Source organism: Acromyrmex echinatior, chromosome 4, assembly GCF_024713525.1.
Source record: "Acromyrmex echinatior isolate Ae372 chromosome 4, ASM2471352v2, whole genome shotgun sequence".
Taxonomy (NCBI): domain Eukaryota; kingdom Metazoa; phylum Arthropoda; class Insecta; order Hymenoptera; family Formicidae; genus Acromyrmex; species Acromyrmex echinatior.
In genome coordinates, this window is record NC_141855.1 from 14294300 (window position 1) to 14320684 (window position 26385).

Consider the following 26385-nt stretch of genomic DNA (forward strand, 5'->3'; position numbering starts at 1 on the left):
CTCACAATTCATGTGCGCTTGCGTGTCAAGAGAACTGAAAAGCCACGTCAAGTGAATGGTTAACATATGTATAGAAACTTTTAAAAGAGTTGCGTGCAGATCCCTTTACGCTTTTCCTTCATTCTAAGGAATATAAAGTTTTCTTTGGGAAGCTATAAAAAGGTTAACGTTTCTAAGAAAATTTATTGATATAATAATTGTGTAAGCAAAATGTGGTAGTTGACTTAATCGAGTATACATGGTAAAAAGTAACTGTATTTATGCAACTATATTCTAGGTAGCATTTTTATTTTTATATTATTATTCTTTCTTTTATTAAAATGTGTACTCTGACAATGAGATAATCGTACAGTGCTTTCTATAAAATTTGCTTGTGTATTATATTAATGTTTGGGAGATTTTAATGCTGCGTAAGATGGATTTTCAAGTGCGGTAATGGTTTCAAAAAATAAATTAATAAAAGTAAAATTTTTTACTCACGCTTCTGTATATGTACAATTTACTAAGTTCTTGTATTTGACACACCTATTTTAGGAAAGTATCACATCTATAGTAATTCATACATATCTATATTAGAAAAGAAAAATATACATCACTTGATATTACCACTTGATATTATGATGTGTTAATAAACGTTGTTCCAATGAGAAGAAAGAGATTCAGAGCAAAATTCATCTATATAGCAAAAAGTCATAGAGGATAGTTTGTGAATATAATTGTAAGTAATAAAATAACATTATTTTCTCTTACTCGCACTTATTAATGATAACAATTCAAATTATTTTAAATAATATTATACGGAAAGAGTAATTTTGCTTTAAATCTAAAAATTTAGTTAAACATAAATTGGAAAATAATTTTGTTGGACCGTCAAAATAATTTTGTAAGAATTTGAAGTATGATAAACATGCTGAAAAAAGCATTTTGACATTTTAGCAATCAGTTTAAACATCCCACATAATTTTAATGATTCAACAAAATTATTTTTAGATCTGTTTCTAATTAAATTTTTAGATTCTTCAGCAAAATCATTCTTTCCGTGTAATATATTATTTGTTTATAAAGCAATTTGGACTTTGAAATTTAATATATTTATTATTATACAAGCAATATGACAGACATTATTGAATATATGCATATCTCATGTCGTGATATCGACCTAGGGCATTAAAAAACTGTGGAATATTAGTTAGATTAAAAAATTAATTTATGCGTTAGAATAAATAACAACAAATTACATGGAAAATATAAATAATTTCCTTCTAATTACCTTTTACTATAACGTTAGATATTTAATAGGTATTTTTTATATACATTTTTAATGAATATCGGAATATATTTTTATTTTTAGACGTTTTATATTATATTATAAATATATTCATCAAAAATTGAATAAAGAATAATTCTAGTAATAAGTAAAGAACGATCTAATTATGAATAATTGTAAATGTTTTATTTGGAACAAATATATTTGAAAAAGAAAAATACTTTGCTTTAGTATACTATAATTTCCATTTTTTATTACAAATTGTTATTGCTACTGTTTTACTAATAGTTATAAAAATCCGTTATATTCATATGTTTCAGATTAATTCTTATAATTCAATCAACTGATCGAAGAAAATTTAAATATGTCACAGACATTTTAGCCACCTAAAATAAATGTTTATCTTTATTAATTGCTCTTTCTCCCGATAGAAAGAAGAATATCATTTTATGATATTAACTATATTATTATATTAATATATATTATATATTATTATATTAATTCAAGAAAATAGCCGTAGCACTTACATTGCCAAAGGTTCTGAGAGAAATATCAATTAAATTTCCTGCTTTAAGATTTAATGGGTTTTCGGAAATAATTATTAGTAAAATCAATGCTCGTGCTTTTGTATCCGGAAGACGGTACCATTCCAAAGTACGTGTTGTTAATGCTATCTTTTCTCTCTAGTTTTTATCATTAATTACAAATATCAGTGATGCGAACAACAAAATGACATTTCACTACTATTTCACTTTAATATATTCATTTGCTATATTTGCCACATCTTTCTGTTACTATCCATTGACAATGGAAAATGATTCAAGAATACATACTTGCTCGATGATTTGCTCGCCCATGTAGCAATAGATAAATATGTTGAAACAGAACATTATTAGTACACTGATATATGCGCACAGGCGAATAACATTATGATCTTCCCATTCCTGCGAATTGAACTTTCATTAATTTTTTATACAACACGAAAGAATAACATAATGCACCTTATCATGTCTATCTAGTATTTTCTTTAAAATTCATTGTTACGTAAATATTTCTTTGCGCACCATGATAATGTAATATCCTGCGAAACATAATAGAATCGTAGATCCCAAGATTTCTATTAAACTTGGATACTGAGTGGTACTCTGCACCAATTGTAAGAAACTAAAATATGTTACGAGAAGAATATGAAAATTATTTTTAATAAGAATTACTAGTTTCTAATCCCATATATCTTTGATGACACATTACCCATTTTGCATAGAATGTATTATCGCGTATTACGCTTTGACATAATTTTTCTCTAGTGTGAATACGTTAGACTTACTTTACAGAATCAGCGAATGAATCTCATTATTGTACGCAAAGAAACACTTACTTCCTTATTTTGATTTGATGTTCTACTACAATTGCCAATCTTGTGTTCAAATTTTCCGGTTGATTCTCATTCACGAAATTATTCATTAACGTCACAAGTATATCTGACTGAGCGCAAAAATGCATCGCGCAAAGTGTCATAAAACCAAATGTTGTCATCGTAATCGTGTACTTTATAAGTCCTGCTAGAAATTGTACGAAATATACGATTTCATAAACTGGACTACGTTGCACGTCAAATATAACGAGATAGGCAACGTGAGGCAGTGGTCTGATAGTGATATTTTGAGAAGTAACGATCTTCCCCACTGACAACGGAATGATCATTCGGACAGCCATTCCGGTCACATACACGATTATGGCGCATATTACAATCAGACGTTTGCTAGTTCTAACTCTGTCGATCATCGAAATGCGATCACTCGGATTGATGACGTTTCGCCAATCTTCATCAACCAATATTAGACAGTTTTTCACTTGACTTTTATAAAGTACAGCATAGCTGTACTTGATAATTTCTATTATTGTAAATATTCCGCTGGCCATAACTTTCAGTCTCAAACGAAAGTCTGTCAATATCATAAATACATAAAGTATAGTTGGGATTAATTCGCCGAAGAGGAACGCAAAACAAACAAAGACCAATGTGAACGTTTCCGCCAGTTCAAAAAGAAGGAAATTAGTGCGCGAAAATGGCCATATGCCTAATAAACGAAAGAAAAAGCGATTTATTCCAAAAGCATTTTCTATGTCACGTTCATAATACTTATTGGCAAACATCTTGAGAGACTGATTAATTTTACAATTTCTTATACGGAAATCTTTCCACTTTATAATATGATTGTAGCATGAGAACACTTTTGTCAGACACGATACAGAGACGAAACGTTCCCCACTGATCGCAATGATGAATAATATCCTTTGCTAAGCACAACATAACTCATATTTCATGTGCGCCTGCGTGTGAAGGAAACTGAAAAGCCACGTCAAGCGGATGGTTAACGAACATATAGAAACTTTAGAACATATAGAAAGGGGTTGCGTGCAAGTTTATTTACAATTTTCCTTTTGTGTAAGGAATAGAAAGTTTTCTACGGGAAGTTATAAAGGGGTGAATTTTTCGTAATAAAAACTTATTGATAATAGTAGGGTGTAAACGAAACAGAGGGGAGTTGTCTTGGCAGAATATAATAAAAGTAACTGGATTTATCTCCCTAATATATTCCAAATAGTTTTTTTTCCTTATATTATTATATTATAATCATTTCTTTAAATAAAATGTGTACGGTATTGAAATAGTAAATGTTACAATCCTCCGTATAAAATATTATTTGCTCGCGTGTCAATCTGACGTCTCAAAGATTTTGATATTGCGTAAAATGAATTCTCGAGTATGGTAATGGTCTCGAAAAATAAATAATGTTACTAAACAGCTTATTTTTATTATTAGGTGTGCAACTAAGTTCTCGCTGTTGTTTTGATGCATTTTCATCAAAATAATAGCGAGAACTTAGTTGCGCATCTAATATATATATTCTGTAATACTGCTTGATATCTTAAAAGAAGATAAATTATGTAATCAAAGATGTATTTAATTTAAAATATCTAAAGCTGATTCTACATTAATTTCAAGTAGATCTCAAATTTGTTGTGAGAAATCAATTAGAAACGTTAATAGTACTATTGACGTTTTCTGATTTGTAATCACAGACTAGATTGCAATTAACTTATTAGTAACCAGCTTAACTCATCAAATTTTTGTATTCTTCGTATGTTCATATTAAAGACAATGCGATGTTGTCAATACGAAGTGCAATTTAAAATGTATATTTGAAAAACGATTACAATTGATGTGTAGAGCTATAATAATAGTTACATCCTACGATACTTTGATTTGTTCGGAAATTACATTCATGTTTAAAAGTTATTGAGAACATAAAGGTGCATTTTATATACATGTGTTTGATTATATAAATATGAAATTATATTTTTATTTATTTTTTAATCTTTTTTTTCAGCGCTGTAATACATATTACAATAAAGTAAATATCTGAATCATAATAAAATTTATATTGAGATAAAATAATAATTGGAATATAATTATTTGAATACTTTGTATAAAATTAAAATTAACTTTTAATGTACTTAAAAAAAAATTTTACGCATTTTTCTGTATAGGAATATTGTAAGTCCTTGTATTTAATATATTAATACCATGTGAACACATCTATATATGATTTGATATTATCATTACGATACGTATAGTACTTTTCAGCGAGAAGGAAGATTCTTCAAAAATCTTCTGTATAAATTAAAATTCTTAGCGTCATTTGTAAGTAATATTATATAAGTAATAAAATAACGTCCCTTTTTTCACTCACGTTTATTAATAATATTACAAATTAATAATATAAATATAATATTAATATTAATATGTTAATATATTAAAATGCATACAAATTAATAATACATACATTAATTTGTCGACAGAGCATTTAAATATATTTTTTAATATGCATACTTGTTATTGTACATGCGCTAGGACATTATTAAAAAGTATGCATAATTATGTATACTGATTTTGACTTGAAACATACAAAGATTGGATTTTTAATTAGAAGAATTAAGCAATTTTATTTGTTAAAATGAATCATAAAGTGAAAAGCAATTTTTCTCTGATTACCAGCCTTTTCTTCCTTAATATAATATCACATATCTAATAGACATTTCTTGCTTATATTTTTTGATGATATATTTATGAATCTCATAATATCTTTTATTTAGACATTTTTTAATATTATTTTATATATGTATACATCAGAAATTGAATAAAGAATAATCAAAAATTATATTAGGTGTAGTAAAAAGAAATCCATTATTTTTCCAATAGATGGCTTTAATAATCTGTATCACGCGTAGACGAGATACAGATTACTAAAGCCAACTATTGGAAAAATAATGGATTTCTTTTACTACACCTAATATTACGAAGTCTGAATATGAACATTCATAAACGTTTTCAATACATTTCATTTCAAAGATATTTGAAAAATAAGCACTGTGTTTAAGTATGCTATTACTTCCATTTCATGGTAACAAATGTTTATTTTTACTTCTTTTGCTATCCATATTCTTCTGATTAATTCTTAAAATTTAGACAACTGATCGAAGAAGATTTAAATATGTCATAGACATCTTAGCAACCTAAAATAAATGCATATCTATATTAAAATACGCTCTTCCTTTCCGCAAAAATTTGATTTTAACTTTGTTATTTAATAAATTTGAAAGAATAGCTGTGTTACTTACATTGCCAAATGTTCTGAGGGAAATATCTATAAAATTTCCTGCTTTAAGTTTTAATGGGTTTTCGGAAATAGTTATAAGTAAAATCAATGCTCGTGCTGTTGCGTCTTCAAGACGGTACCATTCTAAAGTGCGTGTTGTTAATGATACTTTTTCTCCCTGATTTTTATCAATTAAGTACAAATGTGTTAATGATGTAAACAAAAAAATAACATTTCTCTGACTTTCCACTTTTTTGTTACATTTATTATATTTTATTATCATCGACGATAAAAAATACTTCAACAGCATACCTGTTCAATGATTTGCTCGCCCATGTAGCAATAGATAAATATGATGTACCACAACATTATTAGTCCACTGATATATGCGCAAATACTAACAACATTATGTTTTTCCCATTCCTGTAAATAGAACTTTTATTAGTTTTTTATAGAACATTGAATTATGACATAATACACCTTTTATTATTTATCTAAATTTATATTTTCTTTGAAATTTATTGTTATGTAAATACTTTTTTTGCGCACCATGATAACATAATATCCTACTAAGCATATCATCATCGTAGATCCCATAATTTGTATTAAACTTGTGTACTGAATAGTTCTCTGTACCAATTGTAAGAAACTAAAATGTATTGCGAGAAAAAATTATGAAAATTGTTTTTAAACAAAAATTACCAATATCTAGTATCTTATGTATCTTTGATACTATCATTTTGCATGCAAATATACTATCGTTTATTAAGCTCTAACATAGTTGCAAGTGTAAATACGTTACTCTCTAAATCTGAATCAGTGGATAATCACTGATATCAGTGCCACGTATGCCATTGGTAATCAAGGAATTAAATATGAGATCCCTAATCTAGCTAATCTTTATTGTGACTAATCTTGTTTTAGTGCTTAAATTCAATGAATATGATATTGAAAGAAATTAAATGCAAATATTATTTTAGTTAAATAATATTAGTATTTTAGTTAAATAATACTTAAACATTCTTCTTTTTTTAGTTGAACTTCGCTGATTATCAATGCAAAGTATGTCACTGAGTAATTAGTGACTATATCCATTGATTCAGATTTAGAGAATAGATTTACAGCAAAAAATTAACGAACGAATCTCACTATTGTACGCAAAGAAAGACTCACTTTCTTATTCTGATTTGCCGCTCCACGACAATAGCCAATCTCTTGTTCAAGTCTTCCGGTTGATTCTCGTTCACGAAATCGTTCATTAAAGTCACAAGTATATCTGACTGCGCGCAGAAATGCATCGCGCAAAGTGTCATAAAACCAAATGTTGTTACCGTAATTGTATACTTTATAAGCCCTGATAGAAATTGTATGAAATACACGATTTCGTAAACTGGACTACTTTGCACGTCAAATATAATGAGATAAGCAACGTGAGGTAGTGGTCTGATAGTGATATTTTCAGAAGTAATGATTTTTCCTGTTGAAAGAGGTATTATTATTCGAAAACCCATGCCGCTGAAGTACATGAATATAGCGCACATCATAATCAGACGTTTACTAGTTCTGACTCTATCGATCATTGAGACGCGATCGTTTGGATTTATAACATTTCGCCAGTCTTCTTCAACGAATTTTAGACAGTTTCGCACCTCATTCTTGTAAAGCAGGGTACAACTGTACTTGATGATTTCTATTAACGTATATAGTCCGCTGGCCATAACTTTCACCCTTAAACGAAAGTCTGTCAGCACCATAAATACATATAGCATGGTCGGGATTAGTTCGCAGAAGAGGAATGTGAAACATGTGAGGGTCAGTGCGTTAGTCTCCATCAATTCCAAAAGAAAAGAATTTGCGTGTGTAAATGGCCATATGCCTAATAAACGAAAGAAGAAGCGATTCATCGCGAAAGCATTCTCTATGTCACGTTCGTAATACTTGTTAGCAAACATCTTTAGAGATCAATTAAATGTACAATTTATTATATGGAGTCTTTCCACTTCATAGTATGATATTTTGTAGCATGAGAACACTTTTGTAATGCACGATACAGACGCGAAACGTGTCTATTCGCCACTGATCACAGTATTCTTCACTGAGCAGAATATAACTCATATTTCATGTGCGCCTGCGTGTAAAGATAACTGAAAAGCCACGTCAAACGGATGGTTAACGAATATATAGAAACTTTTAAAGGGATTGCGTGCAAGTTTATTTACGATTTTTCTTTATTGTAAGAAACAGATGGTTTTCTACGGGAAGTTATGAAAGAATGAACTTTCATAATAAAAACTTACTGATAATACTAGTGTATAACAGTGTATAAGCAAAACATAAGAGTTGACTTGGATGAGTATAATAAAAAGTAACTGGATTTATCTCGCGACTATATTCCAAACAGCATTTTTTGTCTCTTATATATATTATTTTAATAATTTCTTTAATTAAAATCTGTACGTCATTATCACATAATAAACGTTACAATTTTTCATATAAAATATTATTTCCTAGCGCGTTTATTCAGACGTTTCGGAGATTTCGATGCTGCGTAGAACGAATCCCCGATTATGAATTATCGAGTGGTAATTTGTTCATGTTTTTGAAAAATAAATAATATTACTATACTGTTTATTTCTATTACATAATAATGTAATATTGCTTGATATCTTAAAAGAAGACAATTTATGTAATTAAGGATATAATTAGATTATAATGTTTGAAGCTACTCCTACATTAATCGCAAGTAAATCTTAAGCTCGTTGTAACAGATAGGTTTGCAGTCACAGACAAGGTTATTGACTTATCATTATAAGATCAGTTTATTTCGTCAAATTTTTACATTCTTTGTATGTTCATATTAAGTATAATGCGATATTATACGAAATGTAACTTAGAATGTAAATTTGAAAAATGAACAATGATTTATATTAATAATTGCAATGATGTGTAGGAATTATATGTAATAATAGTTACATCATGCGATACTTCGATCTGTTCGCTAATTACGATCGCGCGCAAAAGTTATCGAGAATATAAAGCTGCATTTTGTGTATACGTAATTCATAAATATGAAATTATATTTTTATTTTTTAATTTTTTTCAGTGTTCTAATTTATCTTACAACGGAGTGAAAATCCGTTTTATAATAAAATTTATATAAAATAATATGGCCATTATAATGTAATTAGTTTCAGAATACTTTCTATAAAATTATAATGTTTACTTTCTTCATGCTGAGAAACAAAAATTTTATGCGTATTCTTCTATATATACGTATGTTATGCATGCATCATAAGTTGTCGTATTTGATACATCTATACTACGCGAGCACACCTATATATGATTAGATATTATCATTATAATGCGTTCGTAATCGTACTTTCAATGAGAAGAAGTACAGAGTCAAAATCTTCTATATATCAAAAATCAGAATTATAATAAAATAACATTTTTTTCTTTCAGTCACGTTTATCAATAATGATGGTAAAAATTAATATGCTAATATGTATATTAATTTGTCGCCGGAACAACTTAGGTTTTATAATTTAATATACTTATTGTACATACGATAAGACATTATTGAGAAATATGCATATCTTATATCCTGATTTTGACTTGGGACAGTCGAAGATTGGACATTTTAATTAGATAAAAAATTAAACAATTTCATACGTTAAAATAAATAACTATAAAGTCCATAAAAAGCACAAACAACTTTCATCTAATTATCAAAATTAGTTTTTTCTGTCAATATAACATCAGATATCTAATAGATAATATTCTTACTTACATTTATAATGAATCTCATAATATCTTTTCTTATCATCTCTAATATCTTTTACTTAGGTTAAACATTTTTATGTTATTTTACATGCATATTTATCAGAAATTGAATAAAGAATTATTATAAATCAAAAATTATACAATGAAGTCCGAATGTGAATATTTTTCAATATGTTTAATTTCAACTAAAGATATTTGATAAAGAAAATATTCCGTTTAAGTATATTGTTACTTCGATTTCGTGGGTACAAATGTTTATTATTATTATTCTATTGCTATCCATACATTTTCAATTAATTCTTGAAATTCAGTGATCAACTGATCGAAGAATATTTAAATATGTCACGGTCATCTTAGCAATCTAAAATAGATGCATATCTTTATTAAGATACGCTCTTCCTTGCCTCAGAAATCATTTTCATGATATTAATTTTATTATAAAATAAATTTAATAAAATAAGCTGTATTACTTACATTACCAAACGTTCTTAAAGAAATATCTATAAAATTTCCTGCTTTAAGTTTTAATGGGTTTTCAGAAATGGTTATAAGTAAAATTAGTGCTCGTGCTGTTGCGTCTTCAAGACGGTACCATTTCAGAGTGCGTGTTGTTAATGACACTTTTTCTCCCTAGTTTTTATCAATCAAGCGATGGAAACAAAAAAAATATTTTTCTAATGTTTTACTTTGTTGTTCGTTATATTTGTTATATTTTACTGTTATCGACGATGAAAAATAATTCAACAATATATACCTGTTCGATGATTTGCTCGCCCATGTAGCAGTAAATAAATATGTTGTATGATAACATTATTAGTCCACTGATATATGTACACATACGAATAACATTATGATTTTCCCATTCCTGTAAAATAAACTTTTATTAGTTTTTTATACAAACCTATAACGCAATACATTTTTTATCGTTTATCTAAACTTATATTTTGTTTGAAATTTATTGTTATATAAATATTTCTGCGCACCATGATAGTGTAATATTCTACGAAGCATATCAACACTGTAGATCCCATGATTTGTATTAAACTTGTATACTGAATGGTACTTTGCACCAATTGTAAGAAACTAAAATATATTGCGAGAACTATGAAAATTATTTTTAACGAAAATTACTAGCTGGATAATACGTTGCTCATTTTCCGAAAACGTATTATTGCGTATTACGCTCTAACATAATTGCTAATGTAAATACGTTAAAGAATTAACGAATTAATCTCATTATTGTACGTAAGAAAAGACTCACTTCCTTATTCTGATTTGACGCTCCACGACAATAGCCAATCTCCTGTTCACGTTTTTCGATTGATTCTCGTTCACAAAATCGTTCATCAACGTTACAAGTATGTCAGACTGCCCACAAAAGTGCATCGCGCAAAGTGTCATAAAACTAAAAGTTGTAATCGAAATCGTGTACTTTATAAATCCTGCTAGAAATTGTATGAAATATACGATTTCGTAAACTGGACTACGCTGCACATCGAGTATAACAAGATAGGCAACGTGAGGCAGTGGTCTAATAGTGATATTTTCAGAAGTAACGATCTTTCCTATTGAAAGAGGTACTATTATTCGGACAGCCATGCCAGTTAAATACACGAATGTGGCACACATCATAATGAGACGTTTGCTAGTTCTGACTCTGTCGATCATCGAGATGCGATCACTCGGATTGATAACGTTTCGCCAATCCTCATCAACGAATTTTAAACAGTTTCGCACTTGATTCTTGTATAGCAGAGTACAACTGTACTTGAGGATTTCTGTTAACGTGAATAGTCCGCTGGCCATAACTTTTATCCTCAAACGAAAGTCTGTCAACACCAAAAATACATAGAGCATAGTTGGAATCAATTCGCAGAAGAGGAACGTGAAACACATGAGGATTAGAGCGACCGTCTCCATCAGTTCCAGAAGAAAAAAATTTGCGCGTGTAAATGGCCATATGCCTAATAAACGAAAGAAGAAGCGATTCATCGCGAAAGCATATTCTATGTCGTTTTTGTAATACTTGTTAGCAAACATTTTGAAAGACTGATTAATTTTACAATTTCTTATATGAAGATTTTTCGCTTCATAGTATACTTAGTAGCACACTTTTGAGAACACTTTTGTAATGCACGATACAGACGCGAAATGCGTCTGTTCGCCACTGATCGCAGTGACGAGCAGTATCCTTTGCTGAACGCAACATAACTTATGATTCTTGTGCGCCTGCGTATTAAAGGAATTGAAAAGCTACGTCAAGCGAATGGTTAACAAATATATAAAAACTTTCAAAGAGATTACGTGCAAGGCAGGTTGCGTACAAGTTTATTTACAATTTCACAAATGTATAGAAACTTTCGAAGAGATTGCGTGCAAGGGAAGTTGCGTAAAAATTTATTTGCGATTTTCCCTTATTGTAAGGAACAGAAAATTTTCTACGGGAAGTTATGAAGGGGTAAACATTTCGCAAACTTATCGAAAATAGTAATGTGTAAGCAAAGCATAGAAGTTGACTTGGTAAAGCATACGTGGAAATATAATTGTATTTATCACTCGACTATATATCAAACAATTCTTTTTGTTTCTCATATTAAAATCACTTTTTTTTATTAAAATGTGTACTGCATGTAAAAAGCTGCACAGTACTCTTTATAAAATGTGACCCCTAAAAAAACTTTTTAAAAAAAATATAAGTATGTTAAAAAATATCAAAATTATGTTCTTCCTGAAATAAAAAACAAATTTTTTTATAAGCTATTTAAATATAATTATTTAATAATTAAAAACGATTTTCAAAAACGAATATGATACTAATGCAATTAGTCAAGTATTTTTTACTAAAAGAACCTTGAAAAGGCTCATTTGTAAACTCTCTCCCCTAATTCCAAAATACATAAAAAAAATAAAACCGACTAAAAGTGATTGGATTTATAGTGAAGATAAAACTTGGCGTTTCCAAGTCGTATTAATATGCAATATTTCAATATGTTTTTACAATATGGAAATTACTTGAGAGACGTATAAGAGAGAGAAGTATAATAAAAAATTGTTATATTTTTGCATATATCTCTAGATATATAAGCAATAATTAAACAAAATAATTTGCTTACTAATCTTGCAAATTTGTTATCTATAATTGTAAATGAAAATCGATATTATATTATATATTATTTTTCCATTTAAGTTTATAATGATGTGTAAATGATTTGTAACAATGCACTCCTATAAAACGCCTCGTTCGCACATTTGCTGTTTACTGCTGAGCGATAACGATTTCTACTCATTGCTGTAATTTGCTTTGGAATGAAATAATTCGGTTTATATAAATTTATATAAAAACGAAATAGTTATTAGATAATTTAATTAATTATTGAACTGTTTTCTATAAAAATTTAATGTATATCTACCATACTGAAACAAAAATTTCTTACTTATTCTTCTGCAAAAATATTCATTATATTGTATTAAGTTTTACATTTGACATGTCTATAAAATTCTTTTTACGATACGATATTATAATGAGTTACCATTATAATGAGTTCTAATAGTTCTAGAAAGAAGAAAAAGATATAGGATAGAAATATTCATTTAATTGTTTTTATAAGCATGTTAAAATACGTCACAGCTGCTTTGATAACCTGAAAAATGAGCATAATATCTCGTAATTATTTTTTTTATTATTATTACTTCTTCGTGATTTTATTTTTATTCAATTAATGTTGGATAAATTTAAGTTTATTCAATAAACGTAGAACTTCTTAGGTAAATACAATTAAGAAATATTGTATTTAATTTACGTCTACAAGTATTATATTTTGATGATAATTATAATTATTGGATAACGTATTTAATTGTAATATTGTTACAAATGTTATTGATTCATATATAAATGAGTGAATGCTTCTAAACGTGTATACTTACATCGCCGTATGTTTTTAATGATAGATCCATGATGTTTCCAGCAGTAATCTTGGTGGGCAAATTTGACATGATTATCATTAATACGATCCCACGCGCATCCTTATTTGGAAGACGATACCACTCAAGCATGCAAGATGTTCTAGCTACTTTTTCAGCCTGTTATTAATATTATCAAATATGTAGCAAATTTTTGTGAATTTAAGCATAGCTGATAAATATTATAGAAACATTTCCAACAACTTCTTTTCAAGTATTGTCTTGTATAAAGTAATAAAGCATTATATTATAAACTGTACATGTTATTATATATATATTGTACTATATAACAGTAATGTCCAACCTTTCTTAAACTGAGGACCATTTTCAGATTAATATCTTACGAACTGCATGAAGTCTATTCCGGTGTATATATGTATATAAAATTTTTTTATAGTGATATTAAGATAAAATTGTTTTTATTTATTTACTTATTAAAGATATTTTACTTTAATAATTGGTTTACATGACTATATGCGTGTAAAAATAAGTATCAAAATTCATTTTGAATGTAATCTCATCAATAAGAAAATAATTTATAAAAATCAAATATTTTACAAAACATATTTATTTATTTATATATTTAAATATAAACTGTATTTTTAAATATAAATTAAAAAAAAATTTTTTAATGCAACTAAAGTGCATTTTAAATTTGTATAAAATAAAGAATATAATTCTATATTCTCGAACTATGAACCGGTGAGCCACGAGTACGCATCACTGCTACATCCTATGTATAATTATACATATACTATAAAAATAATTGTTACATATATCACCGTCGTACAATATCATCTTTCGAGGGAAAGGTTTGAACACATACCTGAACAGTAAGTTGTTCACCAGTGTAACAAAACATAAACATGTTTATCAACATGGACATAAGTGCTGTAAAATAAGAGCTCATAGCTAATGGATTGCTATTTTCCCATTCCTATAAATATTATATTATTGCTGGAAATATTACTTCTTTTTGTTTTGTTATTGAAACTTCCGAATATGAATATATCAAATTACAAACTATTATTATAAAATATCCTAGAATGCAGGCATTCATCGTACACCCCGTCAGTTCTATTAGACACGCTTGTTGGAGAGTATTTTCTACCAATTGCAAAAAACTGAAACATTTGACGGTACCAAATCAATACATTCACAAAATGAGAAATTAGAATTGTCTGTACGAATATGATATTAAGTACCGATTAATGAATAATCACTTATTACAACCGTTTAGTCACTGCACGCGTACATAATTTTAATAAAACTCCAAAACTCTTACTTTCGAATTCTTATTTGATGTTCAACCATTATTGCCAGCTTCCTGTTCACTTCCCGTTTTTCTTGCCATTTCTCTTTGACAAAATTTCTCATCAAACTCATCAAGATTTTTAACTGGCCGCAGATGTGCATCACGAAGACCGCCGCAAGACCACATAAACCTGTTGTTATCGAGTAAGTGATTATCCCAGATAATATTTGTATTACAAAGATCAGCTCGTAAATGGGGCTGACTTGTACATCGAAGAAAATGAAGTAAGCCGGGCAAGGCAGAGGTCTGATCGTAACATTTTGTGGAGTGATGATTTTTCCTTTGGCAAATGGCAAGATCAGACGAAAAGAGAGCCCGCTGCCGTACATGAAAATCGCACAAAGTGTAACCAGACGTCTTCCAATTTTTGCAGATTTAATCATCGTGTTTCGCGCTTTCGCGTTGGTAGCAACTTTATAATCTTCCTCGATGTGCTGCAAGCAGCGTTTTATGTTCTTCTCATGGAATACCAAATTGCTATATTTACCACAAGCTATGAAGCCAAAAAGAAGCAGAGGGATTGTTCGGACCCTGACGCGTGGTCTCTTTTCGACCAACCAAAAAAGAGCACCGGGTATCAGAACAGAATAGAGGAGAATGTGACAGATCAAGATTAAAAAGTACTTCCAAATTTTCTCGCGGGTAGATTTTTTCCTATAAAACGACCATACACCAAGTAAGCTCAAAACGTTTCGTGTCAAATATGTAATGTAAATTATGTCGTCTTTATAATATTCGTTGCGCAACATTCTTTTGTTGATTTTATGCGAAGCCTTTAAACTTGGCTACTGACCACTGACGAACTGTCAATAAAATAAATTCGTCGTTTGCGCTTGCGCGCATTATAGATTACAATGTTTATGAAGGAGAAAGTTTAAAAGCAGTAGAGTTTCTAAGTCAACTTGCTCACCGAGGGTTGGAATTGCTTTCCACGAATGTTTTCATTCATCATACATTTTTTTTTTAAACTTAGAATAATCTTTTTGATGGCTTCAATTTTTCTTCCTGTATTAAAAAAAAAAATCGTGATTGCATTGGACATTGACCATCCACAATGGTTCTGATTACATAATACAATAATATATATTACAATAATATATATCGAAATATTTCAATTTTCTTAGAGTGATAATATATATGGTAACAAAATCATGATGTTTTCGATAATTTTGATAACATTAATGCCCTAAAGATGGGCATTCAGTAAAAAAATATCGATTTTGTATCAAAAGATGTTATAAGAAAAACATCAATACATCAATACATCAATACAACCATCTTAGAAAGTTTGTATTGATAGTAAGTTGTGTGTGATAAAATAAAAATAAAAATTACTTATACTTTTACAGTATCTTAGTATATTCTATAACTTGTGCGAGAGGCTAAAAATGAAAACACTATGTCGTTTTAATATGTCGATCAAATTTTTTGTTTCTGTAAAATAATCGTGTTTAACTGTCTCTGTTACAATTTGCAATTGAAAAGTCACATCTAGTGGATGTATAATGTATGCATAGAAACTTTTGAAATGTTGCACGCAAACTTATTTGCCATTTTCCCCCATCGTAAGAGACTTAAAGTTGTTCTGTTGAAATCAATGAAAAAAATTGACGTTTCGTAAAGAAAACTTACTAATAATAGCAATTGTATAAGCAAAACACGATTTATTACTTACTAGAATATCTGTGTAAAAGAAACTGCATTTATTACTTTATCTTAAACAATAAACGATACTCTGTTATTTATATTATCATTATTATTTCGTCGATTAAAATTAAAATATGTGCATTTAAATAATAAAGTTATTGTGCTGTGTAGGAATAATATTTGATTACGTGCCGGAGATTTTAATGCTATGTAAGATGGATTTCCAAGTGCAGTAATGGTTTCAAAGCAAAGAGAGATTACTTATTGTATAACTCATTTCTAGCTTATATAATGTCAAAATGCTGCTTAAAACTTTAGGAAAAGAAAAATTGTACAATGAATTAAAATTAAATAAGGATATATTTAAAATAATATTACACCGTATGTATACTTATTGCATCGATTTTTTGTTCTTTTTGCACAATACTTTGTGAAGTTTAGATTATAGTAGAAGACCATTGACTGACAATTGATGTGTGTTAGTTTGCGATACGTCTATACTTTTGCTCGCGAGTTACAATCGTGCACAAAAGTTAACAGGTACAATAAAACAGCATTGGTTTCATATATATGTAATTGATAAATGTAAAATTAATTTTAATTATATTATATCATAATTTCTATTCGATGCTCTTATTCGTCTTATAATGAAATAAAGGAATAATTTATTTAAATTTGTACAAAAGATGAAATAGTAATTAAAAATTAAATAATTATCGGAATGCTTTCTATAAAATTGTAATATTTAATTTCATCATACTGAGAAATGAAATTTCTTACTCACTCTTTGATATATACATATACATTATACCAAACTTTTGTACTAAACTTTTGGCCTATTTATATATAATAAACGTATACAATATAATATTATCATTATGATGCGTCCATAGTCATAATTCCGATAAGAAGAAGAAGGAAATACAGGACATAATATCAGCCAGTCATTTTTAGAAGCATATTAAAATACGTCACAGCTGTTTTTACAACCTGAACAATAAGCACAATATCCCGTAGTTATTTATCACTTCACGTCATAATTTTATTTAACTAACGTGATAGGCTGATTAAAAAATGTTATATTTGATTCACGTCTATTAAGCTATAGATAATAATTTTTGGATAACGTAATTGACCGCTGTATTACAACTGTCATTAATTTCTGAAAAAATTAGTGAATGCTTTTAGACAAATGTGCTTACGTCACCATAGGTCTTGAATGATAAATCCACGATCTTCCCAGCTGTGATCTTAGCGGGCAAGTTTGATATGATTATTATCAACACGATCCCCCGCGCATCTTTATTCGGAAGACGATACCACTCGAGTATGCAAGATTTTCTAGCTACTTCCTCTGCCTGTTATTAATATTATCAAATACATATAAGAAAATTTTTATTGATTTAAAAAATTGTTTAAAAAATATCATAAAAATATACTTTCATAACAATTTCTCAAATATTTTGCATAACAGAAAGTTATTATATATTATTATATATTATACGTAAGAAAAAAGGAAAGAAAGAAGAAAAAAATATGGACAAACATACCTGAATGGTAAGTTGCTCACCAGTGTAACAAAACATGAACACGTTTATCATCATGGATGTAATTGATGAAAAATAGGAGCACATAGCTATCCGATTGCTATTCTCCCATTCCTATAAATGTTGTATTTTATTGTTGGAAATATAACTTTTTTTCGCTTTGTTACTGAAACTCCCAAATATATAAAATATTACAAACCATTATTATAAAATATCCTAAAAGGCAGATTAACATCGTGCATCCCATCAATTCTATTAGACACGCTTGATGTAGAGTATTTTCTATCAATTGTAAAAAACTGAAATGTTGACGACACCGAATCAATATATTTAAAAAATTAAAATTTGAATTATCTACACATTGCACGTATATAACGTTAACCGATTGACAAATAATAAATTATTATAAATGTTTATATAATCACTTAATATATGTATGTGATTTTAATAAGAAAATAAAACTCTTAAACTCTTACCTTCGAAATCTTATTTGATGTTCAACCATTCTAGCCAGCTTTCTGTTCAGTTCTCGTTTTTCATGCCACTTTTCTTCGACAAGATTTGTCATCAAATTTATGAGGACCTTCAGCTGGCCACAGGCGTGCATCACGAAGAGAGTCGCAAGACCACATAAACCTGTTGTTATCGAGTAAGTGACTATCCCAGATAATACTTGTATTGCAAAGATCAGCTCATAAGTGGGGCTGACTTGCACATCGAAGAAAAGGAAGTAACTTGGACAAGGGAGAGGTCTGAGTGTGATGTTTTGTGGAGTGACGACTTTTCCCCTGGCAAATGGCAAAATCAATCGAAAGGAAAGTCCACTGCTGTACATGAAAATTGCACAAAGTGAGACCAGACGTCTTCCAATCTTCGCAGATGTAATCATCGTGTCCCGCGCTTCCGCGTTTGTAACAACTTTATAATCTTCCTCGATGTGCTCCAAGCAGCGTCTGATTTTTTTTTCGTGGAGTAGCAGATTGATATATTTACTACAGGCCATCAAAACAAAGAGAAGCAGGGGAATCGTCTGGATTCTAACGCGTGTTCTCTTTTCAATCACCCAGAAAAAGATTCCAGGAAGCAAAACGCAATAGAGAAGAATGTTACAGATCGAGATTAAGAAGTACCTCCAGACTTTCGCGCAGGTAGAGTCTTTTTTATCATTAGACGGCCAAATTCCGAGTAAGCTTAGAATGTTTCGCGTCAAATGTGTGATGTAAATCATGTCATCTTTATAATACTTATTGTGGAACATTCTTTTGTTGATCCTATATGAAACCTTTGTGCAAACTGGATGGTGACTGATCGCTGCAAATACGAACTGCCGATAAAGTAAATTTGTTGTCCGTTTGCGCTTGCGCGCATTAAAGATTAAAGGGTTGCGTGAATAGGATTCGAAAGCAGGAGATTTTCTAAGTTCGCTCACCGAGGGTTGGAATTGTTTTCCCAGAATATGAATTCCATTCGTCAAGTGTATATTTTTTTCAAGCAGCTAAGAATAACAATTGGCTTTAACTTTCTTTCCTGTGTAATATAAATCTAAAACTCACGATTACATCCGTTGGACGTTGACCGCCAATAAAAGTTCCGATTACGTAGTACAGTAATATTTCAATTTGTTTAAAGATTAATACTTAAATTACTTATAAAAGCAATTGTGATTTTTCTAACGTGATAATTGTGACAATGTCAGTGAATTAAATAAAACAAAAAATATTTATATTATATCTTATTATATATATATATATCCTATCGATAACTATTTAGTGCGAGAAAATCAACTTATGAAAGTCTTGTAGTTGCATAAGAGGCTAAAAATAAAAGCATCGTTTTAATATATCGACGAAGTTTTCCGATTCTCTGAAAATAATCAATTTAACTATATTAATGTTACTTGTAACTGAAAAGCAACATCTAGTGAAAGTATAATGTACGTAGAAACTTTCCAAGTGACTGCGTGCAAACATATTGGTGCTTTTCTTCGTAAGATAAAGAAAGCTGTCCTATTGGAAGCAATGAAAAGATTGCAGTATCGTAAAGAAAACAAATAATAACAGTGTATATAAGTAAAACGCGTTTTTGACATGGCAGAATATTTGTAGAAAAAAGTGTAGTCATATCATGTGATCATTATGTTAAACAATAAACTATATTTTTTTGTTGTTCTCATCATATCATTATGATTATTTGTTTTAAATACAGAATGCATTCAAACATGTTTGTCTACACTGTGTCGAATTTTTGACTGCTCATGTTACAGTATGATATTATTGATTCGATATGTAGCATAAATTGTAGTTTTAAAGACCGAATGTTGCTATGTGATTAATTGCTTTAATTAACAGCTTTTTATATCATATGAGGTCTCCGATCTGCTTACAAGTTACAATCGCAAACAGAAATCAATAGGTATAAAGCAGCATTAGACAGCATTTCGTAGGTAATATTGATAAATGTGATTAATACATGTGCATAATTATATTTTATAATTTTTACTTCTTAATTTCTATACTTGATATTCTTATTTATCTTGAAATGAAAATACATTTGATCTATATAAATTTATAAGAAATAAAATAGTAAATTCGACTTAATTAATTATCAAATTGCTTTATATAAAAATGTAATGTAAAATATTATATTGTAAACCAAAAATTTCTTACATATATTTTTATATATAGAAGAAATATATCTAAATGAAGAATATTTATACAGATATATGTACATTAGAGTAGACTTTTGTATTTGACACATCAATATCATGATTATACACGATACGATATTACCATTATAATTCATAGCTATAATTTTTTAATGAAAAGAAATATAAAGCCCAAAATATTTAACCGGTTACATTTAAAAGCATGTTAAAATACGTTACAGCTGTCTTTACAACCTGAAAAACGAACATAATATTTTATAGTTGTTGCTTTATCATAGTTTCATTTAATTGATTCTATAAACTAAATAAAAAAATTGTATTTAATTAACTATTACAGTATGTTGTAATAATAGCAATCACTTAATAACAAATTTAATTGTTAATGTTAGAATTGTTGATTCCTAAAGAAATTAGTGAATGCTTTTGAATATATATTCTTACATCACTGTATGTTTTGAATGATAGAGCCATGATTTTCCCAGCAGTGATCTTGGTGGGCATGTTCGACATGATTATCACTAACACGATCCCACGCACTTTCTTGTCCGGAAGACGATACCACTCGAGCTCGCAAGATGTATTAGCTACTCTTTCTGCCTGTTATTAATGTTATCAAGTATGTGTAGCAAAAAATTAAGCGAATTTTAAGGATTAAATATTACTTAAAAATTATTATAAAAATATTTTTAACAATTTTTTCCCAAATATTGTTTTGTATAAATAAATAGCGTTATTAGTATTATAGTAGAAACATTATCACACATTATTATATTACACGTAATTGTTGTACATAATAGCATCGCATGATATAATAATCACGAGAAAACGAAAAGAATCAAAAGATATGAATAGTTATACCTGAACGGTAAGTTGTTCACCAGTATAACAAAACATGAACATATTTATCATCAGAGATGTAAGTGTTATAACATAAGAGCACATAGCTATCGAATTGCTATTTTCCCATTCCTATAAAAGTTACATTATTGCAGATAATATTCTTTTCCTTCGCTTTATTATTAAAACTTTTGGATATATAAAATTACGAACCATTATTATAAAATATCCCAAAAGACAGACTATCATCGTACACCCCATCAATTCTATTAAACACGCTTGTTGTAGAGTATTTTCTACCAATTGCAAAAAACTGTCGACGGCACCAAATCATCATATTCGAAAAATGAGAAAATAGTACTAAATATATTCCGCACATGTATGACCGTATATTATGTTAATTACCGATTAACGAATAATCAATTATTACATAAGTTGCGTTGATGTACACACGTGGATTTAATAAAAATTAAAACTTATAATTCTTACCTTCGAATTCGTATTTGATGTTCAACCATTTTAGCCAGTTTTTTATCCACCTCTTTCTCCTGCCATTGACCCTCGACGAGATTTCTCATCAAATCTACTAAAATCCTTAGTTGGCCACAAGCGTGCATCACAAAAACGGCCGCGAGGCCACATAAAGCTGTCGTTATCGAAAAGGTAACTATCCCGGATAAAAATTGCATTGCAAAGATCAGCTCGTAAGCAGGACTAACTTGTATATCAAATGAAAAGAAGTAAGCCGGACAAGGCAACGGCTTAATCGTAATATTTTGCGCAGTGACAATTTTTCCTTTGGCAAATGGCAGAATTGATCTAAAGGAAAGCCCGCTGCCATACATGAAGACTGCACAAAGTGTGACTAAGCGTCTTCCTATCTTCGCGGATTCAATCATCATATCTCGCCTTTCTCCACTGGTAACGATCCTCCAATCCTGTTCCATGTGTTTCAAGCAGCGTCTAATATTTTTCTCACGAAATACCAAATTGCTATATTTACTAATGGCCATGAAACCGTAAAGAAGTAAAGGGATTGTTTGGACTCTGACTCGTGTTCTCTTCTCAATCATCCAAAATAAGGCACCGGGAATCAATACGCAATAGAGAAGAATGTAAGAGATCGAGATCAAGAAGTACTTCCAAATTTTTTCGCCAATAGTTTTTCTCCTGTTGTAATTCGGCCAAACCCCGAGTAGGCTCAAAACATTTCGTGTCAATTGTGTAATGTAAATCATATCATCTTTGTAATACTCGTTGTGCAGCATTCTTTTGTCCATTCTGTATGAAATTTTTTGCAAACTGAATGGCAACTGATTGCAACAAATAAAAACTATAGAGTAAATTCGTTATTCGTTTGCGCTTGCGCACTTTAAAATTTAATATGTTGCTTGAAAGAGAGGGTTTGAAAGCAAAAGAGTTTCCAAGTCAACTTACCGAGGGTCGAGATTGCTTTCCATGAATAGTTTTTCCATTCGTCAGAGTGTACATTTGTTTTCAAACTAAGAATAATCGATTTGATGATTTCAATTTTTCTTCCTGTACTAAAACTTATGCTGCTTTGGACGTTGACCGCTAGCAATAATAGTTTCTACTACATAGTATACAATACTTTGGTTTAATCAGAGATCAACGTATAATAACATTGTTTTAATGCTGTGATAGTGTCATCGTATTTCTGATATTGTGATTTTGACAACATCAATAAATTTAATAAAACTAAAATTATATTTACATTCTTGTCATATTCTATACGATAACTACTTGGGGCAAAAAAATAAACTTGCTAAACTTGTAGTGCGTGAGAAACAGAAAATGAAAACGGCAAATGGTTTCCATGGAAGATATTTCGTTATGCACGTCGGTTAAGTTTTCTGATTCTTTGGAAAATAATTACGTTTGATTCTGCTGATGTTGTGAACTTGCGTTCCTCGAAGCTTTAATGATGAGTAAAAGTTTATACATTTGTATATGAAACGTTAGTACGTATTGTAACTTTTCTATAGTTTTTATTACTTTTTAAAACATTTAGGGGGATACTGGGACTGGTTGTCACAATTTTTTATTAGTAATTTTTAGAAAAAAAGATTTGAAAATATTATATATGTTACAATATACCTATATTCTTTAGGTATTAAAAAAATATTATTCTTGAATTTATCATAAAAATAAATTGTTTAATTTAAAGCTGTGAAAATGTGACAATTAGTCCCGTGTTCTGGGTTGATTGTCACACGGGGATTGGCAGTAGCATATGTTATTTATGAATAACACATAAAAAATACAATTTTTAATATCAGTTATAATATCAGTTACCAAACATAATAGTAATTACGGTATTAATTACAGACAAAATAGTTATTTTAATAAATATTTATATTATTTTCATAAAATACATAATTTTTTTCTAATGTAATTTCTATATGAAAAATGAAAAAAACGTATATCTATATAAAATATAATATAATTGTAAGTATAATCTCTAAAAATATGTCGAACTCTAAAGACATTAAAATTGATTATTACTTAATTCAGCCTCATCTTGGTCAATTTATCCTACGCAGCTATTTTTAATAAAAGAAATTGTATTCACAAACTTTGTCAGGATAATGCTTAAATAATTGTAGTGAAGATTTTTTAAGACATGTCATTTTTATGAATACAGGGATATTGCGATTAATGACTTGCGACCAAAGACTTCTTAGACAACAAAATAGATGATAAGAAAAGTTTATTCAATTTCATTTTTTTTAAAGTCGTTATAAATAACATATGCAATGTTTTTGGTGCAAACAATTTTACACAACAAGTTAATATTATATCAGTAATCTACAGTTAAAGAAAGATTTTTCTGTCATGTACTTGAGTTATAAGCATTTTGACAATCAACTCCGTACAACTAGCCCCGGTTTCTTCTACTAGTGAAGGAATTATTGTTTAGGAATTATATACCTTGGCTATTTTTATTTAAAAGTTACATATTTCTTTTAAGACGTTTATGAATTTACTATTTAAATTTAACAACAGAGTGTAAAACAACAGAGTGTAAAAAAGATTTAAATATGTTACAGCCGTTTAATGATCTAAAATGTAATGAATTTTTGTAAAAATGTGATTTTTATTTTTCAATATATTATTATTTATGTTGCCGAATGTCCTGAAGGAAAGATCAAAATATTTTCCTCCTTTAATCTTTGTCGGAAAATTCGACATGAGCATGATTAATATCAGCGATCGCGCTTTTGTATCCGGAAGACGGTATCAATACAATGGGCACGTTGTTACCATAATCACTTTTTCTCTCTAATTTAATCAATTATACGAAGTAGATTATTAATAAAAAAAATGATGCTTACATTAATCGATAAATGCTAATTATTACTTCAATAATAGCATACCTTTGTCAAAAGTTGTTCACCAATAAAGCAAAAGATAAAAATGTTGAAACTAATCGATGTGAGTCCAAAGAGATACGAACATAGAGCTATAGCAATGTTATCCTCCCATTCCTGTAAATTACAATTATATTTATTTTTGTGATACTTGCTAAGTCTGTGCATTTCATATATTTTACATATTCTTAATACTCTTTTAAATCACTGAAATTATTGTCGCTACATATTTATTTTATGCATGATAACAAAATATCCTAAGAGACATATAATTATGGTGCATCCCATAAGATTTGTACATTGCATGATGTTCTGTACTTGAAACAAACTAAAATAATCGTAGAAAAAAAGATAAATTTTCGTCAAAATAAATGTTTTTCAAAAATTTGCCTAATTAAAGCAAGAAATATGTTAATTGTATAATAAATAAGATTCTCTATATTTTTATACAAAAATAAAAACGAATATAATCAATATAATCAATTAAGTACATTTTTAAAGAATCTTATTTATTGAATGTAAATCATGTCATCTTTATAATACTTATTGTGGAACGTTCTTTTGTTGATCCTGTATGAAACCTTTGTGTAAACTGGAAGGTGACTGATCGCTGCAAATACGAACTGCCGATAAAATAAATTTGTTGTCCGTTTGTGCTTGCGCGCATTAAAAATTAAAGGGTTGCGTGAATAAGATTCGAAAGCAGGAGATTTTCTAAGTTCGCTCACCGAGGGTTGGAATTGTTTTCCCAGAATATGAATTCAATTCGTCAAGTATATATTTTTTTCAAGAAGCTAAGAATAACAATTGGCTTTAACTTTCTTTCCTATGTAATATAAATCTAAAACTCACGATTACATCCGTTGGACGTTGACCGCCAATAATAGTTCCGATTACGTAGTACAGTAATATTTCAATTTGTTTAAAGATTAATACTTATAAAAGTAATTGTGATTTTTCTAATGTGATAATTATGACAATGTCAGTGAATTAAATAAAAATAAAAAATATTTATATTATATCTCATTATATCCTACGATAACTATTTAGTACGAGAAAATCAATTTATTGAACTCTTGTAGTTGCATAAGAGGCTAAAAATAAAAGCATCGTTTTAATATTAGGTGTAGTAAAAAGAAATCCATTATTTTTCCAATAGATGGCTTTAGTAATCTGTATCATGCGTAGACACAATTATATTTTATAATTTTTGCTTCTTAATTTCTATACTCGATATTCTTATTTATCTTGAAATGAAAATACACTTGAACTATAAAAATTTATAAGAAATAAAATAATAATTCGACT

General features: G+C 29.0%; 6 protein-coding genes and 1 long non-coding RNA gene across 13 annotated transcripts; 1 reads left to right on the forward strand and 6 right to left on the reverse strand.

The window, feature by feature from the left end:
* Nucleotides 1–343: 343 nt before the first annotated feature.
* On the forward strand, nt 344–21395 carry LOC147910023 (uncharacterized). Its single transcript, XR_015544953.1, has 3 exons — nt 344–432; nt 535–718; nt 21314–21395. It is a non-coding gene; the product is annotated as an uncharacterized LOC147910023 (long non-coding RNA).
* On the reverse strand, nt 482–3584 carry LOC105148387 (odorant receptor 10-like). Of its 2 annotated transcripts, XM_011060093.2 has the most exons (5): nt 2646–3584; nt 2332–2431; nt 2101–2211; nt 1795–1950; nt 1489–1653 (listed from the first exon to the last, which is right to left on the reverse strand). In XM_011060093.2, exons 1-5 carry the CDS (start codon nt 3422–3424, stop codon nt 1603–1605), a joined length of 1197 nt encoding a protein of 398 aa, XP_011058395.2. In that variant the 5' UTR covers nt 3425–3584; the 3' UTR covers nt 1489–1602. The 2 variants fall into 2 exon arrangements, with proteins under 2 accessions (XP_087261754.1, XP_011058395.2); XM_087405628.1 differs by lacking the exons at nt 1489–1653; nt 1795–1950 and adding an exon at nt 482–567 and having other exon boundaries at nt 2646–3516.
* On the reverse strand, nt 5252–8055 carry LOC147910024 (odorant receptor 10-like). The gene is made up of 5 exons (XM_087405748.1): nt 7105–8055; nt 6481–6580; nt 6244–6354; nt 5954–6109; nt 5252–5848 (listed from the first exon to the last, which is right to left on the reverse strand). The coding sequence occupies exons 1-5, from the start codon at nt 7881–7883 to the stop codon at nt 5798–5800; spliced, it is 1197 nt and encodes a 398-aa protein (XP_087261874.1). The 5' UTR covers nt 7884–8055; the 3' UTR covers nt 5252–5797.
* Nucleotides 9952–12364, reverse strand: LOC105148386 (odorant receptor 10-like). 2 transcript variants are annotated; one of them, XM_087405746.1, is made up of 5 exons: nt 10976–12356; nt 10698–10797; nt 10469–10579; nt 10189–10344; nt 9952–10075 (listed from the first exon to the last, which is right to left on the reverse strand). In XM_087405746.1, the coding sequence occupies exons 1-5, from the start codon at nt 11752–11754 to the stop codon at nt 10022–10024; spliced, it is 1200 nt and encodes a 399-aa protein (XP_087261872.1). In that variant the 5' UTR covers nt 11755–12356; the 3' UTR covers nt 9952–10021. The 2 variants fall into 2 exon arrangements, with proteins under 2 accessions (XP_087261872.1, XP_087261873.1); XM_087405747.1 differs by lacking the exon at nt 9952–10075 and having other exon boundaries at nt 10344–10388; nt 10976–12364.
* On the reverse strand, nt 13062–15738 carry LOC105148385 (4-vinylanisole receptor-like). 4 transcript variants are annotated; one of them, XM_087405742.1, is made up of 5 exons: nt 14960–15738; nt 14699–14798; nt 14501–14611; nt 13639–13794; nt 13062–13355 (listed from the first exon to the last, which is right to left on the reverse strand). In XM_087405742.1, exons 1-5 carry the CDS (start codon nt 15736–15738, stop codon nt 13302–13304), a joined length of 1200 nt encoding a protein of 399 aa, XP_087261868.1. In that variant the 3' UTR covers nt 13062–13301. The 4 variants fall into 4 exon arrangements, with proteins under 4 accessions (XP_087261868.1, XP_087261869.1, XP_087261870.1 ...); XM_087405743.1 differs by lacking the exon at nt 13062–13355 and adding an exon at nt 13496–13516; XM_087405744.1 differs by lacking the exons at nt 13062–13355; nt 13639–13794 and adding an exon at nt 14325–14407.
* Nucleotides 17538–19456, reverse strand: LOC105148384 (4-vinylanisole receptor-like). Its single transcript, XM_087405629.1, has 5 exons — nt 18660–19456; nt 18383–18482; nt 18187–18297; nt 17839–17994; nt 17538–17626 (listed from the first exon to the last, which is right to left on the reverse strand). Exons 1-5 carry the CDS (start codon nt 19439–19441, stop codon nt 17573–17575), a joined length of 1203 nt encoding a protein of 400 aa, XP_087261755.1. The 5' UTR covers nt 19442–19456; the 3' UTR covers nt 17538–17572.
* LOC105148383 (4-vinylanisole receptor-like) lies at nt 19926–26104 on the reverse strand. 2 transcript variants are annotated; one of them, XM_087405678.1, is made up of 7 exons: nt 25084–26104; nt 23123–24988; nt 22175–22966; nt 21899–21998; nt 21707–21817; nt 21290–21445; nt 19926–21082 (listed from the first exon to the last, which is right to left on the reverse strand). In XM_087405678.1, exons 2-7 carry the CDS (start codon nt 23158–23160, stop codon nt 21029–21031), a joined length of 1251 nt encoding a protein of 416 aa, XP_087261804.1. In that variant the 5' UTR covers nt 23161–24988; nt 25084–26104; the 3' UTR covers nt 19926–21028. The 2 variants fall into 2 exon arrangements, with proteins under 2 accessions (XP_087261804.1, XP_011058391.2); XM_011060089.2 differs by having other exon boundaries at nt 23123–26104.
* Nucleotides 26105–26385: the final 281 nt, after the last annotated feature.

Bases quoted from the DNA above. Each gene is read 5' to 3' on its own strand.
- LOC105148387 (XM_011060093.2), bottom strand. From the start codon at position 3,424: ATGTTTGCCAATAAGTATTATGAACGTGACATAGAAAATGCTTTTGGA. The intron at 2,212-2,331 runs GTGCGCAAAGAA...TTCAATTCGCAG, and splicing joins CAGGATATTACATTATCATG to GAATGGGAAGATCATAATGT. The intron at 1,951-2,100 runs GTATGTATTCTT...GATAAAAACTAG, and splicing joins GCGAGCAAATCATCGAGCAA to AGAGAAAAGATAGCATTAAC.
- LOC147910024 (XM_087405748.1), bottom strand. From the start codon at position 7,883: ATGTTTGCTAACAAGTATTACGAACGTGACATAGAGAATGCTTTCGCG. The intron at 6,355-6,480 runs GTGCGCAAAAAA...TTCTATTTACAG, and splicing joins TAGGATATTATGTTATCATG to GAATGGGAAAAACATAATGT. The intron at 6,110-6,243 runs GTATGCTGTTGA...GATAAAAATCAG, and splicing joins GCGAGCAAATCATTGAACAG to GGAGAAAAAGTATCATTAAC.
- LOC105148386 (XM_087405746.1), bottom strand. From the start codon at position 11,754: ATGTTTGCTAACAAGTATTACAAAAACGACATAGAATATGCTTTCGCG. The intron at 10,345-10,468 runs GTATATATTGTT...GATAAAAACTAG, and splicing joins GCGAGCAAATCATCGAACAG to GGAGAAAAAGTGTCATTAAC. The intron at 10,076-10,188 runs GTAAGTAATACA...CATCTATTTTAG, and splicing joins CTTTAAGAACGTTTGGTAAT to ATTGCTAAGATGACCGTGAC.
- LOC105148385 (XM_087405742.1), bottom strand. From the start codon at position 15,738: ATGTTGCGCAACGAATATTATAAAGACGACATAATTTACATTACATAT. The intron at 14,799-14,959 runs GTAAGAGTTTTG...CAAATGTTTCAG, and splicing joins CATCAAATAAGAATTCGAAA to TTTTTTGCAATTGGTAGAAA. The intron at 14,612-14,698 runs GTTTGTAATTTG...TAATATTTATAG, and splicing joins TAGGATATTTTATAATAATA to GAATGGGAAAATAGCAATCC.
- LOC105148384 (XM_087405629.1), bottom strand. From the start codon at position 19,441: ATGTTCCACAATAAGTATTATAAAGATGACATGATTTACATCACACAT. The intron at 18,298-18,382 runs GTTTGTAATATT...CAACATTTATAG, and splicing joins TAGGATATTTTATAATAATG to GAATGGGAGAATAGCAATCG. The intron at 17,995-18,186 runs GTATGTTTGTCC...TATTAATAACAG, and splicing joins GTGAGCAACTTACCATTCAG to GCAGAGGAAGTAGCTAGAAA.
- LOC105148383 (XM_087405678.1), bottom strand. From the start codon at position 23,160: ATGGAAAAACTATTCATGGAAAGCAATCTCGACCCTCG. The intron at 22,967-23,122 runs GTAAGTTGACTT...AATTTCATACAG, and splicing joins GAAAGCAATCTCGACCCTCG to AATGGACAAAAGAATGCTGC. The intron at 21,446-21,706 runs GTATAACTATTC...CATTAATAACAG, and splicing joins GTGAACAACTTACCGTTCAG to GCAGAAAGAGTAGCTAATAC.